At 35.3% G+C, this 17,676-nt stretch overlaps 1 protein-coding gene across 1 annotated transcript in view; it reads right to left on the bottom strand.

The window, feature by feature from the left end:
• Positions 1-17,676, bottom strand: part of EYS (eyes shut homolog) — a 950,400-nt gene that overhangs the window by 649,350 nt on the left and 283,374 nt on the right. Inside the window, exons 15-18 of the mRNA XM_050893740.1 lie at positions 12,139-12,261; positions 10,142-10,255; positions 8,851-8,964; positions 8,286-8,399 (exon numbers count right to left, since the gene is read on the bottom strand). Of these exons, the coding sequence (XP_050749697.1) occupies positions 8,286-8,399; positions 8,851-8,964; positions 10,142-10,255; positions 12,139-12,261 (465 nt within the window). The remainder of the gene's footprint in view (positions 1-8,285; positions 8,400-8,850; positions 8,965-10,141; positions 10,256-12,138; positions 12,262-17,676) is intronic.

Below are 17,676 nucleotides of genomic sequence, written 5' to 3'. Positions count from 1 at the left end.
TATTATTTTATTACTTTTATTTGTGTATTGGCAGATGACGCTACACCGTAAGTAGGCCCACCATGTAGAAAAATAAAGCTGCAAACATTTGTTTCACCAGCCCCAAAAAAACTCTGAAATTTGGTAAACTTTTGTTTGAGCAATAGCAATGCCCTCACAATTTGTAGGGTGGCCAGGGAAAACGTTACCATGTTTTAAGTCTTTGAAAAATTGTGGTTTGCACATACTTTCTGGAAAATTAAGGGACAGATACATACAGATTCTCATTTGCAATGAATATACCTTGTATCATTTACATAACTTAAATCTCCTCCCTGTAACCAGGGTTCTTGTACACCATTCTCACAGAATGACTAATGAAATTGAAACCCCTTATCTGCTGTAGATGACTAGATTTGCACATGCAGTATTCCCAGAGTACTCACGGCTGTAAAGGCTTACAAAATTTTTCTTGTGAATCAAGATGTGTCCCAAGGTGCAAACTGAAAGCAGAGCTGAAACTACAACACATACCTCACTGAATTTGTATGGACAGAGTTAAGCAACCAGGGCTTTCAGAGATGCCTTTGGGTTCTCGGTGCTGTTCTGGAAGGCCATGGGTCTCCTACAGATCTTGTCATATCTGCCAGACCCTTGTGGATATCTAACGTACCCAAGAATGTCTAAATTGACACTAGAAATGGCTAGGCAAAAGACTTGCTCTCTGAATTCTTTCATTTTGGAGGCAGAAACACCTGAATTTATGTATCTAGATGACAACTTTTAGAAACAATAGAAAAATCAGTAGGAATACCAGGAAAAAATTTCAAAGAAGTTCTGCAGTGACTTCATATATGAGCCAACAGCAAGTCCCAGTTCATACTGATTCCCACTTAGGTATTGCATAGCCTTTTAGACCAACCTTCTTCTTTATTGCTTAGAGGCAATGCATATTTTCTAGGTAATATACCACAAACGTGGCTACTCTGCTTATCTACCCAGAAAAAGCTCCAATGTGATGCAAAGTGCCCTTCATAGCTCTATGCACCAGTTTAATTTTTCCCCTAAATAAAATTTTATTTGGGTGTTCAATGTCAAGAGAGTGGCAAAACCAGATGTAAACTGATGTTGAACAGGAGCTATTCTTTTATGGTAAAGAGCCACAGGTCTTGCAAAACTGGCTTTTTGCATGGGTCTTGGCACAGGAAAGACTGAGATTTGGCCTATGAACACTGAAAAAGTAATTGCTTCATTATCTCTACTCTAGTTTTTAGCCTTCATGAGCACTTACATTTCTTACTTATTATCTGTTTTGTAATTAGCTGTTCCCATAATAGTGTCCTATGCTGAAAACTCCATTATTACTCTTGCTTTTCAACAGACTTAAGCATTTTTTTTTCTGCTGAGTTGCCGTTCTCACTAGTTTACTTTCTTTTGCAACATGTTTAATGGCCAATTACGATTTTTACTTTAATCTTAATTGGAACACATTTGGAGACATGTGTCATTAAGGCTGCAACAAATAAGTAGACATTTCCTCAGAACTGATTTTCAGTTTTCCTCTACAATTACATATATTTGATTAAAAAGGTGATACCTATTAGCAACATCTAGACCAAACACATGCCGTGCATTTTTTTAGTCATGTAATAATTTGGATCAAAGGATAAACTTCTTTGCTCCATTTATTAAAAACAAGTTACTAAGCAGCTGCTTTTTTTTTTAAGGGGAAAAAAAGAAAATATTCATGTCAGCTCTTACAGGGCTATCACATATCAAATATACAATCTCTACCTGAAAGGGACATTTTAATGCTTTCTTCCTTCCTGAACTTTCTTTGGGAATAGCAGAATATTGGCTTAGTCCATGGGTCACAGAAATGTTGGTAAAGTAGATGGTTCACCTTTTCCTTAAATACCAGTGTAGAAAATGGGGAAAATTTGCAGTTCTGGTGTGGGAGTGCAAGATCTGTTCTTAGCTTTCAATCCCAAGTAAGAATAAAGCAGTCTTATAAGTACTACTTTATTTTCTGTAGAAGTGAGCTGGTCTGGAAATTGTAGTGGGGTCATTCTCCTTTTGCATGCTAAGAATGCTGAAAAGCAGCATGCCTGATACAGAGATGATCTCACTTTGCTACACTCTCATATGGATGAAATGGCTAATAATTGGGGTGAAGCACCTAGAGGTACCTTGAAAGTAGATTTGTAATACTAGAACAACTCAAAAGGGTAAGAAAGACTCATCTGCTATGTACTGGGCCAGTTTTACTAAGAAACAGTAAACCAGTGTTTATCGGTGGAGCATTTGAGCACCTCTTCTACTAAGATATCTTTGAACAATTGAATGAACTGCAGGCATTCCTCCCCTTCACTGAGCAAGAGCCAGATAAAATCTGTAAACTGATGTGCTCCTCCAGCTATAAGTTATATGAAGACTTGAAACTAAGGAAAGCAAATAAAACTGTAGCAATCCAAAAAGACAGTTCTGATTTTGCTGGCACGGATGGAAGAATATAATGGGTATGTTTCAGCCTTATGACAGAATAAATAGCTTAAGACAAAAAATGTACTTTGCTAAATTATAATGGAGACCAGCAAGGGACTGAAAAATATGGTAGGTTTGAGGTTTGGAAAAATATTTTTTCACTCCTTAGCATAAAAGAATGAGGAGTCTTTCTCTCTTTCATTGAAAATTAGAGGGCATGTTGATTTCAAAATATGATCATTATCAACTTCTGCTTCCTATTATTCTCTGTAAATAAATAATTTCAGGTCTGCATTTAACATGCTTCCACATGGAAGGAACAGCATGGATATAAATATAGATAAAATATGGACATATATTTTATACATAGATAAAATATAACAGTGAGGACTATGAAATTTACTGATTGCACTTTTCTTGAATTGTGTATGAATTTTTAATGGAACAAGACAGTATTTCCTGATAGAGACATGAGAGCCTTCATTCTACCTTCCATGAAACTGTTAGAACCCCTAAATGAGATACAGTCCCACAATATGTTTCTCACACACTCTGCTTTCTTCTGAAGCACTTAATATCAATTCCATAATAGCTGTGATTCTATTATAGAATGGCATCAATTGTAGAATCAGTATCATAATAGAAAAGTTATTATAATAACTCCCCAGCTAGGATACTATAATGGAGTCAAGCTCATAGGGCTGAGAGGCCTGCTTAACACTGTAATAGATAAATTACTGCCAAAGACTATCAGTGATAATCATAAAATCATAGAATCATAGAATGGTTTGGGTTGGAAGAGACCTTAAAGATCATCTAGTCCCAACCCCCTGCCATCGGCAGGGACATCTTCCACTAGACCAGGTTGCTCAAAGCCCCATCCAACCTGGCCTTGAACACTTCCAGGGAGAGGGCATCCACAATTTCTCTGGGCAACCTGTTCCAGGGCCTCACCACCCTCACAGGGAAGAACTCCTTCCTTACATCTAATCTAAATCTACCCTCTTGCAGTTTAAAGCCATTACCCCTTGTCCTATCACGACATGCCCTTGTAAAAAGTCCCTCTCTGGCCTTCTTGTAGGCCCTCTTTAGGTACTGGAAGGCTGCTATAAGGTCTCCCCAGAGCCTTCTCTTCTCCAGGCTGAGCAACCCCAACTGTCTCAGCCTGTCTTCGTAGGAGAGCTGCTCCAGCCCTCTGATCATCTTCGTGGCCCTCCTCTGGACATGCTCCAACAAGTTCATGTCCTTCTTATGTTGGAGGCCCCAGAGCTGGATGCAGTACTCCAGGTGGAGTCTCACGAGAGCGGAGTAGAGGGGCAGAATCACCTCCCTCGACCTGCTGGTCATGCTTCTTTTGATGCAGCCCAGGATACAGTTGGCTTCCTGGGCTACAAGTGCAGGTTGCCGGGTCATGTTGAGCTTCTCGTCAATCAACACCCCCAAGTCCCTCTCCTCAGTGCTGCTCTCAATCCACTCATTGCCCAGCCTGTATTTGTGCTTGGGATTGCCCCAGCCCAGGACCTTGCACTTGGCCTCGTTGAACTTCATGAGGTTCATACGGGCCCACCTCTCAAGCCTGTCAAGGTCCCTCTGGATGGCATCCCTTCCCTCCAGCGTGTTGACCGCACTGCACAGCTTGGTGTTGTTGGCAAACTTGCTGAGGGTGCACTCAATCCCACTGTCCATGTCGCCAACAAAGATGTTAAACAGTGTCGGTCCCAATACTAACCCCTGAGGAATGCCACTCATCACTGCTCTCCACTTGGACATCGAGCCGTTGACCGCAACTTTTTGAGTGTGACCATCCAGCCAATTCCTTATCCACCAAGTGGTCCGTCTGTCATATCCATGTCTCTCCAGTTTAGAGAGGCAAGGACGTCGTGTGGGACAGTGTCAAATGCTTTGCACAAGTCCAAGTAGATGACATCAATTATCTATCTGTATTGGCCAGAACTGTAGCTGAATGCACTTCTGAGCTGTTTGTCTCCTGTTGCTGATATTAAAATCTTTGATTTGTCCTACACCCAAATCAAGTTTATCTTCGTTCCTGCTCCCAGTTCCAGTAATTACTTTGCCAGTAGGGAATGCAACAGAAAACCAGCTGATCCCCTTTCTCTGTTTCTGAACAACTTAACTTCAGAATGTCCTCTGATAAAAAATGTCCAATATACATGACTATCAGTGTTGTACCTTGGATATGATAGAAAATGGGTGGAAGAGGGAGACATTTCTAAAATAGTAGCTTATTTGCAGGGACTAATACATTAGAACTAAGCAGAAGCAACTATACCAGATAAGTACTTAGGTTAAATCTTTTATGAAAAGAGCAATATACTACAGTATGTGTAAATGGCAGCATGGTAAACAGCATTTCAGCATTTAAGTGTGAGGTGTAATAGTAATTTGTACTATACAAGTCAGTGACAGAACACTAGTGAAACAGAGAACCAGACTTTAAAAAGTGGACTGTTGTATTGGGGTGATTAGAACATATTCACAAGCACATACAGTATTTGTGTCATAGATAACTATTACAAATGGCAAAAGCATATTATATAAATCCAGATGCTATTATTTTTTCTCCATTTGACCTTAGTTACAACACATGCTCAGTGAGGCTCAATAACACCTGGGATTTCTGTGTGGGTTTACACAGGAATCTCTTCATTAATAACATAATCTGGTATAGATTTTTTTTTTCTTTAATCAAATCTTGAGCTTCCTCCAAACCAAGGTCAAAAGAGTTATGATATAAAAGTATATGGACTTTGAAGTTCATTATTTTATAAGTTCTCAGGACTACAGGTAAAGCTCTATGATTTTGGAAAATAGAAATTCAATTTTCTCCTCCACAGGACAAGGAACTTGGCTGAAATAGGATGAAAAGACTTCAATTATCGTATTTAGTAATTAGAACATTATTAGAAGTTGACAAGGATGTTATTTCGTATCTGGAAGTCTTATAAGTTTCTTCAGTTTTCTTTTGAATTATGCATAGATGGACTGCTAGTACCCTCAAGCTGTTCAGCTGAACATTTGGGAAAAGTCAAAGGTAGCAATTTCAGTGGCAATAATTCCAATGAAATACTAGAATATATAGAAAGACCAGTGATCTAGACTAGCTGTGGGGAAATCCTCTGTCAGGGGAACACTGATGGAGAAAAATGCATTAGTTTTGTCACTGTTAGGGTTACAGCAACAGCATCAGAAGATGATGTTCTTCTCCAGTGCACTCCATGCATTGACTTTACCATGGAAATTGGATTTTCTAAAAAGGTTTGTGCCCACAGGAAAACTAAAACATCATTCACAGATCAGGCTTGTAGAGTTAATTTGCACAGTCTGGACTGTCAGACATTTGAAGAAAAATCCAGATATATACCACTGCCCAAGCATCATTGTTCTTAAAAGCTTTGGATGTCTTCCAGTATTCTGTGGAAGCCAATAGAATGAGTTAAAACATTTTGTCAAAGTAGACAAATCCATGCTTTAAAAAAAAACAAAACCAAAACACACAGGAAAAATACAAGAAACTGTGAGTGTAAAATAATACTTTAATAAAATTTCTGATGACTTTTCATATTCATATAGGACTAATGTAAAAGTTTGTTAAAATATAAAAGTTTATATTCAGAATATCAAAAAGTTTGCAGCACATAAAAATGAGAAGTAGCTATACTTGCTCTCAAAAGAAGTGAAATGGAAAGAAAGCAAAAATGTGAAGATTTTTCTGTTTTCTTTTTAAAAAGAAGAGGAAATAAAGGAGAAGAAAAAGGAAAATGAAAAAATCAAAACTTTCTGGTCATAATCTTGCATAGTCTCCTTGTCAAAATAAACAAATGATAATAGTCAAGGAAATCAGGAAGAAAGAAAGATAAATGTATGCAAACCAGTTTCTATAGATAGAATCCATTTCTAGCTTAATCTGACAGGCTGCCTTTTGTATGAATGCACCTGAATGTCCAAATCATGCTCTGAATTCTTTAATTCTGTGTTCTATATAGTAGAGGTCTGCTGTACACGTCCTGATCAGCTGGTTTATTATATGTTCCTAATAGTGGTGCATACCCTTCAAGTCAGATTTTGTGATGGGAGAATCAAACCATTACATTGTATTATGGAAATACAAATTCAGATTGCTTTCCAAGTAAATGGCAGCATTCATAATATAGCATTTATGCTTTTCCAGTGAGAATAATAGAAGCAGCAAGAAAACCTGTGAAAATATTCCAAAAATAAAACAGATATTCCTATATAACTTCTACCATTAATATCATGTATTGACTTTCTTAATAAAGCAATTCTGTAGTCTGTAATTAGTGCACACAAAGGTATTCATTACAGTAACCTGAATATTTCCACACAATTAGAAAACATAGTTTAACTACCCATTATGTTGGCTTACTGTGAATCTGTTAAAGACTACATTTACAGCAGTTTAATACTAAATAAACAGATGGCGTGAGACTGAGGTATTTTCATATGAAACTAATTCTGCTTTTATTTATACCATCATAAATCTAGGTAACATCAGTATGAAAATTTGATGTTGAAAGGTGCCGAGTAAACCTGTGAACAGTCTCAAAAAATCTTTTATTTCAACGAGAACCCTATAGATTCTAGACATCCTGTACCAAGAATATTATGTTTTCAGAGGACCTCAGTTACCATTTATGAATCTTGCCAGCAGGGTTTAACTTTTCCATTGAGAGTATTAGACACTGCTAGCTTCTTCAAGGATGACTACAGAAATGTTGATTGTCTGAAGTTTTAATCATTTACTTAAATATCTAAATGAATACCAAAGTCTTCTGAAAATCTGGCTCCTTGTGAAACAAGTACTTAAGAGACCAGTATTTCTAACCATGTACTAAAAATGATTTCACATCTTTCTGAGCAGAGGCAATTCTGATACTGCAGTACTCATTTACTTGTTATTATACTAGATTTTATTCAGCAGAACATAAATTAAAACTAATAAAAATGACAAACTAAATTTTGACCATTAACTAAAATAATAAGAACAAACATTAGAGCTCACTCTTTTCTCATGAATGATGAATTTAATGCAACCATCTTCCCTAAAGGGGAAAAGCCCTGCTGTCTCAACATACGAAGAAAATTGCCTTTTAATGTTTATTCTGGAATCCTAAGTATGTATCATTATATTGAACTGCAGGAGGAAAAATGTGTTTATATTTAATTTATAAATCAACAAGTGCCTTTAATTGAGATTATCACTTGAACTAGATTTGCTCAAGAACACCACACAATTTGTTATTTTAAATTATTTTAGCAGTGAGTGTTGAAAATTAAACCCCCAAAATTTCTATGAAAAAGGTCACAATAAAGCTTGCATTTTAAGTGTATTTCCTTTAAAAGCACCAACAGAAATAATCACACACAATTTATGGATTCCAGGATAACTATAAATTGTTTTCTGACAATGAAAAAATAATTTAGAGAATGCCATGACGAGTCAAATTAGAGAGAAAAATGTGTAGAAAAGCAACCTATCTTTGTGATGACAGCTTAATGGGCATATGGCTCTCATTTTGTAAATAATCTTATTCTGTTAACAAACTGATTTTAAAGTATCTATTTTGATTAATAAATAAACATTCCTAGTAGATGTATAAACAAAGTTTACTTCACATTACTTGCAGCCTAAGGCGTAATTGGCTGGTCACTTTAAAAGCTTTGCCTGAGAAAATGAAGGACTAATAATGCTGCAGGAAGAGTGAAATGAGTTCAGACAATTGACAGAAATGCTTTCTAAAGTTAATTATGTTTGCTTTCCCCTCTCCCTTGGTGTTCATTACCTTTAAACGGAGCCACACATTGGCAGAAGTAATTACCAGGTTGGTCAATGCAGGTGGCTCCATTCTTGCAGGGAAATGAAGCACACTCATCTATATCTGTTTCACATCTTGCACCTTTGAAAAGATGAAAGATTTGAACATGTAGTAAGACAATCAGGTGCCAATTTCTAATTCATTTGCATCACAAGAACCTCAAGCAGCTTGTGAGGAGAAACTAACATAAATCAGCCAAATAAAGAGCCACACATACTAATGTCAGCATCCATTTAATTCTTATCACCACAGATACATAACAACTTATTTCTGAGTTGCTAAATGGTAACTAATCTTCCCTCTGTGTGGAAGCTTTGAAGGCCTTTTTAAATGCAGACTAATTTATCTTGTGCTATTTAGTTTACAGATGGAGTCAGTGTTCCAGTTTGTTGGAATGCAAATGAAACATTAGACCAGGGCAGATGAAGAGAAATGAGAAGGAAGCACGAGCAAATTAGTCAATGATGTCTTAATGGATGCTTTGTGGACTACCTCGCTGTGGAAAACAAGGTTTACTATGAATACAACTCACCAGTAAAGCCAGGTAGACAGATGCATTCATAGCCACCAATAAGGTCTGCACATGATGCATTATGAAGACATGGAGAAGAGTGACATTCATTTATATTTGCTTCACAAGTTGTGCCTATAAATATACAATCAGGCAAAGGGGAGAGAAGTTACTGCATAGCACATATAGTTAAATACCAACATTTATTTTAACTGAATATAGCTCACATACTGGAATCTATTTAACACCCTTTTTATATTCAAATTTGGGCATCTATGACAGTATGTTGATATTTTTAATGTTTAAGCTATTCACTAATTTTCCCAAAAGATTAAAAGTACAGTCATTGAATAGATTCCTAAGGCTTAAAGCAGACAATTTTCTTATTATATGAATATAGAAGAATAGAAAAGAAATTACATTAAATATAATAGACTGCATTGCAATGACATGAGAGGAAATATTCTTTGTGTTCATGATAAGGCAACAGATGTACTCCTCGAAAATGGAAAAAGAAATCTGATGTAGACAAGAACACATTTTATTCCAGTCTAGACTATAGCTAATATAACCACATAACTACTTAACATATAAAAATACTCTATTGCTAATATTTCTGAGTGAAAGTAATTTTTTATCATTTGAAGAATAAATGAAAAATGACATCAATTGTGAGGTTTGGGAAGTTCAAAGAATTTTAATAAATAAAAATGCAAGTGATAGTTGTTCTGAATATAACTAGCAGTAGAAATGTAATATTTTGCCCTGTGACATTTGAATTATAGATTGCTTTGTATTTCAATGATTAAAAATCCATGATGTTTAAAAAATTATTCACTAAAAAGAAAATGGATGCACTCTAAATTCCTAATCTAAGCTGAAAGCAAAGAATAGCTGCAGATATTAATGCATACACTTACCAAAGTGATTACATTTTTCATATAAATTGTACAAATATGCCAAGAACAAAACCTTTCCCACACAGGTTTTTTCTCTGCTTCTATTATATTAAATCTCCCAACAGTTTAAAAAGCTTACAGAAAACAGTATTTGCTATTTGCAAAATTTCACTGAACCCCACTGATCCATTTTCAACAGCTAAGCCACCAGGTAACAGAAAACACCTAGTTCCATGCTGTCATGAAAACAAAGTAGATAACTTTAATCAAGATGCATTTATGCTGAATTTACATGTTTATAACTTCAGATGACACTAAAATAAGTATACATGCATCTCATCCAATATGATAACAAATTGGTGTAAGATTCAAAGTAGATTTACGAAGTTATAGTTCTATGGATTTTTTAATACCTTGAAATCCATCCTGACAGACGCAACTGAAGGCATTCAGATGATCAACACAAGTAGCTCCATTGTGACAAGGGTCACTAAGACACTCATCCACCTCAATCTCACAGTTATTACCTGGAAACAAGTGAAGGATTCACTTCATTAGGAATGTGCCACTGGTGAGTCACCAGTGCAAGCAGCAACAACAAAATGAAATAACTGAGGTTAGGTACAGGGAACTTTTACCAATGAGCCATAAATTGTCTTTGGGGAATTCATTTCTTGTTGATTAAAGGCAAAAGTGAAATATTATATAACATATAATGTTCAACAAAGATCTCATGGGAATTTTATAGATTAATTTATAGATGTACGCAAAAATTTGCATCTTTTCATCTTTTAAGGGCAGTAAAGTCTTGAGTTTTCCTGAAACATCACAAAAGTGTAAGTAGGGTTTCTAAGACCAAATATTTAAATATCAAAGTATTTTTCTGTAATATTCTCTTTCATTCATTTATTAATTTCTGGATTTGTTATGAAGATCTCTGTGGGAAATATTGGGAAAAGTTTCCATTATGGCCAAATATTTTAATAATTTTTTTTTGAAACTAATAATCAAAAAGTTAGATATTGCCATATATTTTTAAATATGCAGAGGAAAAAATTATAGATGCTGATTTCTAGTTGAGAATGATGTACCTAATATTTTTTCTGGCCTTCGAGGTAGAACAAAGCTCAGAAAGTATTTATTTGCATTTTGTATATGAATTATCCAAACAGATGATAATGGCCTCAAATTTATTATTACGTATGCCTAAAAGGTAGGTAAAAAGTTCCTGATTGTTTCAGAGGCATTTTGAGGGCTTTATTTGGCCACAGAAAAAGTATAAACTAAAAATACTAATCTACTGTTATGTAGATATAAGAATTTAAAAAAAATTTCAATAAAATAAGGCCTCAGCAAGAATTATCACAAGTAACATCAAACAATTTTACTTTATATTTTGATAATAATAATAAAATAAACCAACCATAGAAACAAGATATAGCATTTCATTATATTACAGACACAAATACTATGGCTATTAAATTACAGATTATTTCATCTAAATGGATGCCTACATTAGGACATAGAGCAACAATTTAAGAGATATGGAGTCTACTCAAGATCTGAATTCCTCTGGTTGCCTGTGTCCTCCTTGACTATTGAGAGAGATTCTAGAGTCATCCTATTCCTGCTTTAGAAGCCCCATCAAAGTCCCTGCAGTTAGACAGGATGGATCTGGGCTGCAGAGCTGACCTGCCACCCAGGGAATTCCTGCTGTGCTTATTTCATCATACAGGTGATCAAAAAGATCTGAATCTGTATGGAGAAAGGTTCTTTTTTTTTTTTTTTTTTTTTTTTAACACTGTAATCTGAAATTACCATGACGGTATGCTGACATAACCAAACTAATTTTAATCTAGTCAGACTCTGTACTAATGACAATGACCTACAGGGTAGGTTTAAGCATGAGTAGTTAAACCTGCCCGGGATCTTGGGTGTACATTTGGCAGTTCAGGCCCTTGTTACTGCAGCCTTATTGTTACAGGAAGCACAAAGAAGATAAATTAAGGCCAACTCGCATATGTTTGGGAGTTGCAATCACATCAGTGTAAGACAGACACCCTGTCTAAAATAGTATAAAGTAAGAGTTATGGGAGTGGAAATAGTCCCTTGTAGTCAGTATTTTTTACAGCTAAATACTCTTACACAGTGTCCTGGTTTCGGCTGGGACAGAGTTAACTTTCTTTTTAGTAGCTGGTACAGTGCTGTGTTTTGGATTTAGTGTGAGAATGATGTTGATAAAATAAACCACGACACACAGCCAAGTACTTTTGTGTGCCAGGAAACAAAAGTTGCTTCTGCCTGAATCAGAGGCACTGCTAAATTATATCTTGCTACTTTTGGATAACCTTCTTTTCTGTGGTTTAGGACTGACTTAAACTGTTATTAAACAACACTCCTTTGAACCCACCTATAAAACCAGGTGCACAGAAACAAAGATAGCCACCCAATATGTCTTTACAGATGCTGGAGGCTCCACATGGTTGTGACAGGCAGGCAGCAACATCTGCTTCACAAAACTGACCAGTAAAACCTGATGAAAAATTGAGTAACAGAAGACATAAAAGCTTTATTATCACATTTAGTCTGAGAAAACAGACAAGCGAGACACCAATTTTGCTAAGTACTTTTGTGTTCTTTACTTATATTTCAAAATTTTATTTAGGATAGAGTAAAATATTCCAGTTTCTTTGAAAGTTTCAGTTTCATATACAAAGCAATTCTAAATGGAACAAAAGAACTGTATGAAAAAGTCATACTTGCAATAATAATAAAAACCATTCAAGATACAACAGGTCTTCAAGAGAATTTGATAGAATGTCAATTTCTTCAAGTGATTTTATGCAGATATTCCTAATTTTATCGAAATATCAGTAAGCACACTATTGATAAAAGCCTTCTCATCTTAGAACAGCCTTCTCAGCCTGTTCTAAGAAAACATCTTATGTTTTCAAGCCAAAAAAGAAAATTGTCCCAATACATTCTGTTATAAAGCAGATATTACAAGATCTGACAGGTCTGGCAGCTTATTGGTATTGATTTTTTGAACCAGTTAACTTACAGTTAATAAGAAACCTAATCTTGTGAAACATTGAGCATCCATGTTTCCTGTTGAGGGCTACATATACACAAAATTTAAAAAAAGAAATTCAAACATAAAATACGAATTTACATTTTACACTTAGGGTATATTGGCCATGGAATAGTTTCTGAAGCCATCATCCAGCAAGAAAATCACATGGTTCATTGATGACAGCACCTTTATTTTAGGACATACACAATAAATAGTTGCAAGTAAATATTCTTTGTTTCACTGAAAAATAGTTGTTTTCAAACCCAATAATTTTTTTTTAATTAATTTATATAAAGCAATTAAAAAATCAATCATTGTGTGTGGAGCTAGGATCCAAGTGCTGAATATAAATGCCGGGTTTCAAACTAGACATTTTTGTTGTAACATTTGTAATAAAAAATCAGTAAGTTAAAATATAAGAAGTATAGTTTTCTGTTCTCCTATTAACTGAGCACTGAAAAAGTTTCTAAAGATTTTTAGATTCTTGCAAAAATAATGTTCCAGCAATGAGCAAAAGAGTCTGGACCAATTTATTATAATTTAACAATTACAGCATGAAAAGCCACTAAAGACTTAAACCAGAGATTTGGTTCAGTGAGCTAAATATAATTAATTCCAATGTCTTACAAACTTGGATACCAAGTCTGGCTGAAGATCTGAACTTTAGATTTCATTTTAAAAAAGATTTATAACGGAATGCTGTGCTTCAGTAGCATAGGTATTTCCAGAACAGTTTCTAGTGTGCCATCGAGTTGCCCCATATCTGACCTTGAGTTCATCAATGTTTTACACAACAAGGAGAAAAAGGAAGAATCTTTGGTCAAAGATGTTCAAACAAATCTGTATTCCTACAGTGTACTGTGATAGCTTTAAAAACTAAACATAACCCTGTTTTTATAGCATTTATTAAGGGCTATAAAAGCACTAAGTATAAATTATTACAAAATTTTAAAAGTTCAGTCCTACTTGGGCCTAATTTAGCATAGTCTTCAAATTAAAGGAAGTGTAAACCATGTCCTTAGGGCACGACTGAAGAGCTCCTGATCTGGAAGACTTTTTTAGTTTTTGAACAGCTGGTTAGATGAGGTAAGATAGCAACTTCTGACCATCAGTGTAAATTGCTGAAACATATTGTGCTTTAGAAATCCTGGCTTGTATAACAAGCCTTTGAGGCACAAATACAAGACAATGCATATTAAAACTGCCCTACACATGCAGTCACTTTGGTTTCTAAATCAGTAGATGCAGAAAGGTGTCTTCAAGCTATGTTTCTATTCCATCCCAAACACCAGCTGTGCAACGTTCTCACACAGCTGAAGTTTTCCTCCCTGGTGATTGCTATTAAAAATTTAAGCATTTCTCTCATTTTTGCCTTCGTAAATAGATGTTAACATCTGCTTACTGAAGTACTACATAAAACTAATATACAAAATTATGATAAAGAAGTAAAATGGAAACATTAATCAATGATGGTAACAGTTAGATATACGTATAACTGTTATATGTGGTTATGTGACTGTCATCCAAGTGGAGATACTGAATATAGAAAAGCCAACATGATTTTTTTGTTTGACAAACTAAAAATAAATATTCATAATAACTTTATAGATTGGAAATAAAGATCTTAACATATGTATGCTTTTATTTCTGTGTTTTGAATTAATTATCAAAGTATTGCAGCATGGACAAATATATCTGAAGTTACTATACTAAGTTGAAGAACAAAGGGTGGTGGTTTCAGGGCCCAATTTTAATATTAAGCATCTGGTTTTGTATAAAGTTTCTCATCAAAACAGATTCAGCAGCAGTACTTAAGAATATACTATTTCCCATAAAAAGAAATGAGCAAGTATCGGTTTATTTTTCTGCTACAGTCACTCAAAAGATACTTCATGAATTTAGATAATGGAAATGTAGCAGCAGAGTATTTAAAATACTTTTTTTTCAGAAATGCTGCATTTACATTCTTCAAACATTTCTTTCTGACAAACCCAAATGCCTCATGACAAAAGTGATTTTTACTAGTCAGACTGTGACACTTAAACTCTCCAGGGAGATCATTGCATTGTGATCCATTCTGACATAGTCCAGCCACACAGTGATTTATGGCAATTTCACTACATGGCTCCTTATATTCTGGATGGCAGGTACATCTGAAGCTATTAACTGGAACCTCACATTAAGGGTTATTGTCAGGGCCAGCAGGATTTGATGTGCATTCATTCACTCTTATTGAACAAATATTGCTTCTGGGGAAAAAGTTATATGGTTCCTGTTAAAATTACAGCTGGGAAAACAGACTGAAAGAAACAAATGTCAGAATTTAATAAATTCATTTAAAACCTGGACAATATTTTCATTGTCATTAAGATTCTTACATACTAACGGGTTGCTAATTTCTCCTTATTTGCACTGGATGTGATAATAATAACATACAAACCATTTTATTAATTTGGTTTTTGAGATAGAGTGAGTGTTACTGGTTTTGTCATTCAACACTTATCATAATGGAATCCTACTTTTGCTTGGGTCCTCTAGAATTTCAAATATAAAAATTGTACTTATTGCAAAAATTATACAAAATGTAAAAATTGTAAAAAATATGCAAGTAAAAATAGCATAGTTGAACAAAATAGAGAAAAGGTAATAAAAAGGAAAAATCATCACCTTTGGATGAAAGACGGAAAAAAAATGTTGCTGTTGCCTCAGACAATGCAACAGGAAAGTGTTTTATAGTGACAATCTGCTCTAATAAATACATGTGATAGTTGTGTTGAAGTAACCAGTCACAACTATAAAAGACACAGTGGAAGATGCAATTTTCTCTGTTGTATCCTTCTTGCATGTATGGTTTCTGGAACTCAGAGATCAAAACCCACTAATTCTCAGTAAAGACAATTCGAACTGCAGCAATTAGATTAGACTAACAGAATTACTCTCTAAAAGTTTTAAAAACTTCATGTTCCAAAATTAAAGAGACTGAGAAATGATGCACATGTGACTTTAAGAAAGCTTTTGTGTTCTCTGAAGACTGCTCATTTTCACAAGCAGACTTCCTGATCTAACAACGGCAGCAATCTGAAAAATGATATTCTGTTCCTGTGAGAAATTCAGTTGTTTTATTTCCCAGTCTAGCTCGGGGACAAGTCAAAACTTGTGTTTGTGTACACATAATCTGAAAGAAAGTTAAAACGTGTTGTAAGAATGTACTATTATGAGTATTTAGGGTGTTTGTACTTCAGTTTCTTACCTACATATTCCATTCCTGAAATAAATAGATAAATATTCTAAGGCAAAATAATTTCAACAGATTTACAATTTTCTGTCATTTAGGTTTGAAGTGAAGTGTTTCAACAGTTTAAAATCTTTTGCAAAGTTTTCTCAACTAAGTAGTAAGTGAAAAAAATAAAGCTTCTAGGCCAAAAGTTGTTTTTTATCCCATCATGTCACAGCATATTCTGATGAAATAACATGTCATTGGATATTCCTCAAAAAGCTCTATTGGCAGCTGAAAAGTCATCATTACAACTGGCTTTGAATTTTATATTATGATTTTCTGACAGGAAGACTGAAAAAATATTTTTTTAGCAAAAACTTGTATGCATCATTTAAGCTCAATTTAGTCTGGAGAGGAATCTTAAATAGCAGTCAGTCCACCTTCTGCTTACCACTTACTTTGGTATCAACAAATACATATACATTTTTAAATATTCTTGACACCACAGAAGTTCTGCTTCAGTCATATTAGGTTGTTTACCATAAACACTAATGTGACAATGATGGCAAGCTGATGTACCTGTCACAGGCAACAAAAGGAGATTTCATCTAGGCTACAGATTATATCTTTTCTCCAAGATGCATTTGCTCTAAGATCAGTTCTGATTCAGATAGTTCCCAGTGGCCAGACCTCACAGGTAGACCTTGCAGAGCTAGAAGCATACCACATATAAGCCTGAATCCACATGCCTTTCTGGCCCTCTTCTAGGCTTTTACTAAGCAATTACTGTTGTCCAATTTGTCCTAGTCACCTCTGTGCTAGGGCAGAAATTCTTGGCACAGGTGCAGTAATTTCCCTTCACTGATACATTTGCAGGTGCTGCTCAGCCCTGGAGATCTGTTTTTACCTACACATGCTTCAGTTGTGCTCCTACACAGGAGAGTTAAAGGGCATTGTTATTTCCGTTTCATGAATGCAGTCCATTGCGGAATCAGACTGAAATTACAGGTTAGTATGAACTCTGTGTACCTGAATGTAAATTAGCTGGCATATTTACAAATTAACAAATTGTCAGATTAAACTGAGTTCTCTAACAGTAACAAGCTGTTCTCTGACAGTTTGGTCACTACTTCTTGAACACCAGTGCTTTTCTGATAATAATCTTCATTCACCAATAAGCTCTAGCATTATGGATAATAATGACTTTTTTCTATGTTTCATGATCAAAAGCTGAATACCTACAGCTGCATACAGAGGCACACATCCTTTAGAGCAATAAATATTAATAGGCTTTGGGAGATGGGTAATGAATGGTTGGCAACACACACATTCCAGTTATGTCACGTGGTGACTCTGTACAGCAGGTCTAAATCTTAGCACCATATTTTAAAGTACTGTGTTCAGCTAGGTTTAGTTTAATAATTTTAATCAACTTTTATTATTCATATAGGGAATATGATGGCAAGGCAGGCAGGGCACAACCTAACTGACAAGCAATACAGTCCCACAGTGCCCAAATGAGAAGAGGTGATCAGGTGCAATGCTGGTAACCAGAGTCTGCCACGGCGCAGTGATGACCAGCCTGCAGTGACAAGGTAGGTCTGAGATGAAGCTGGGAAGTCAAAGTCAGCAAGGCAAGGTCAGATTGGCAGGAGCCT

Source organism: Gymnogyps californianus, chromosome 3, assembly GCF_018139145.2.
Source record: "Gymnogyps californianus isolate 813 chromosome 3, ASM1813914v2, whole genome shotgun sequence".
NCBI lineage: Eukaryota > Metazoa > Chordata > Aves > Accipitriformes > Cathartidae > Gymnogyps > Gymnogyps californianus.
Note: the sequence above shows the minus strand (reverse complement) of the source record. Positions and strands in the feature narration are given on the sequence as shown.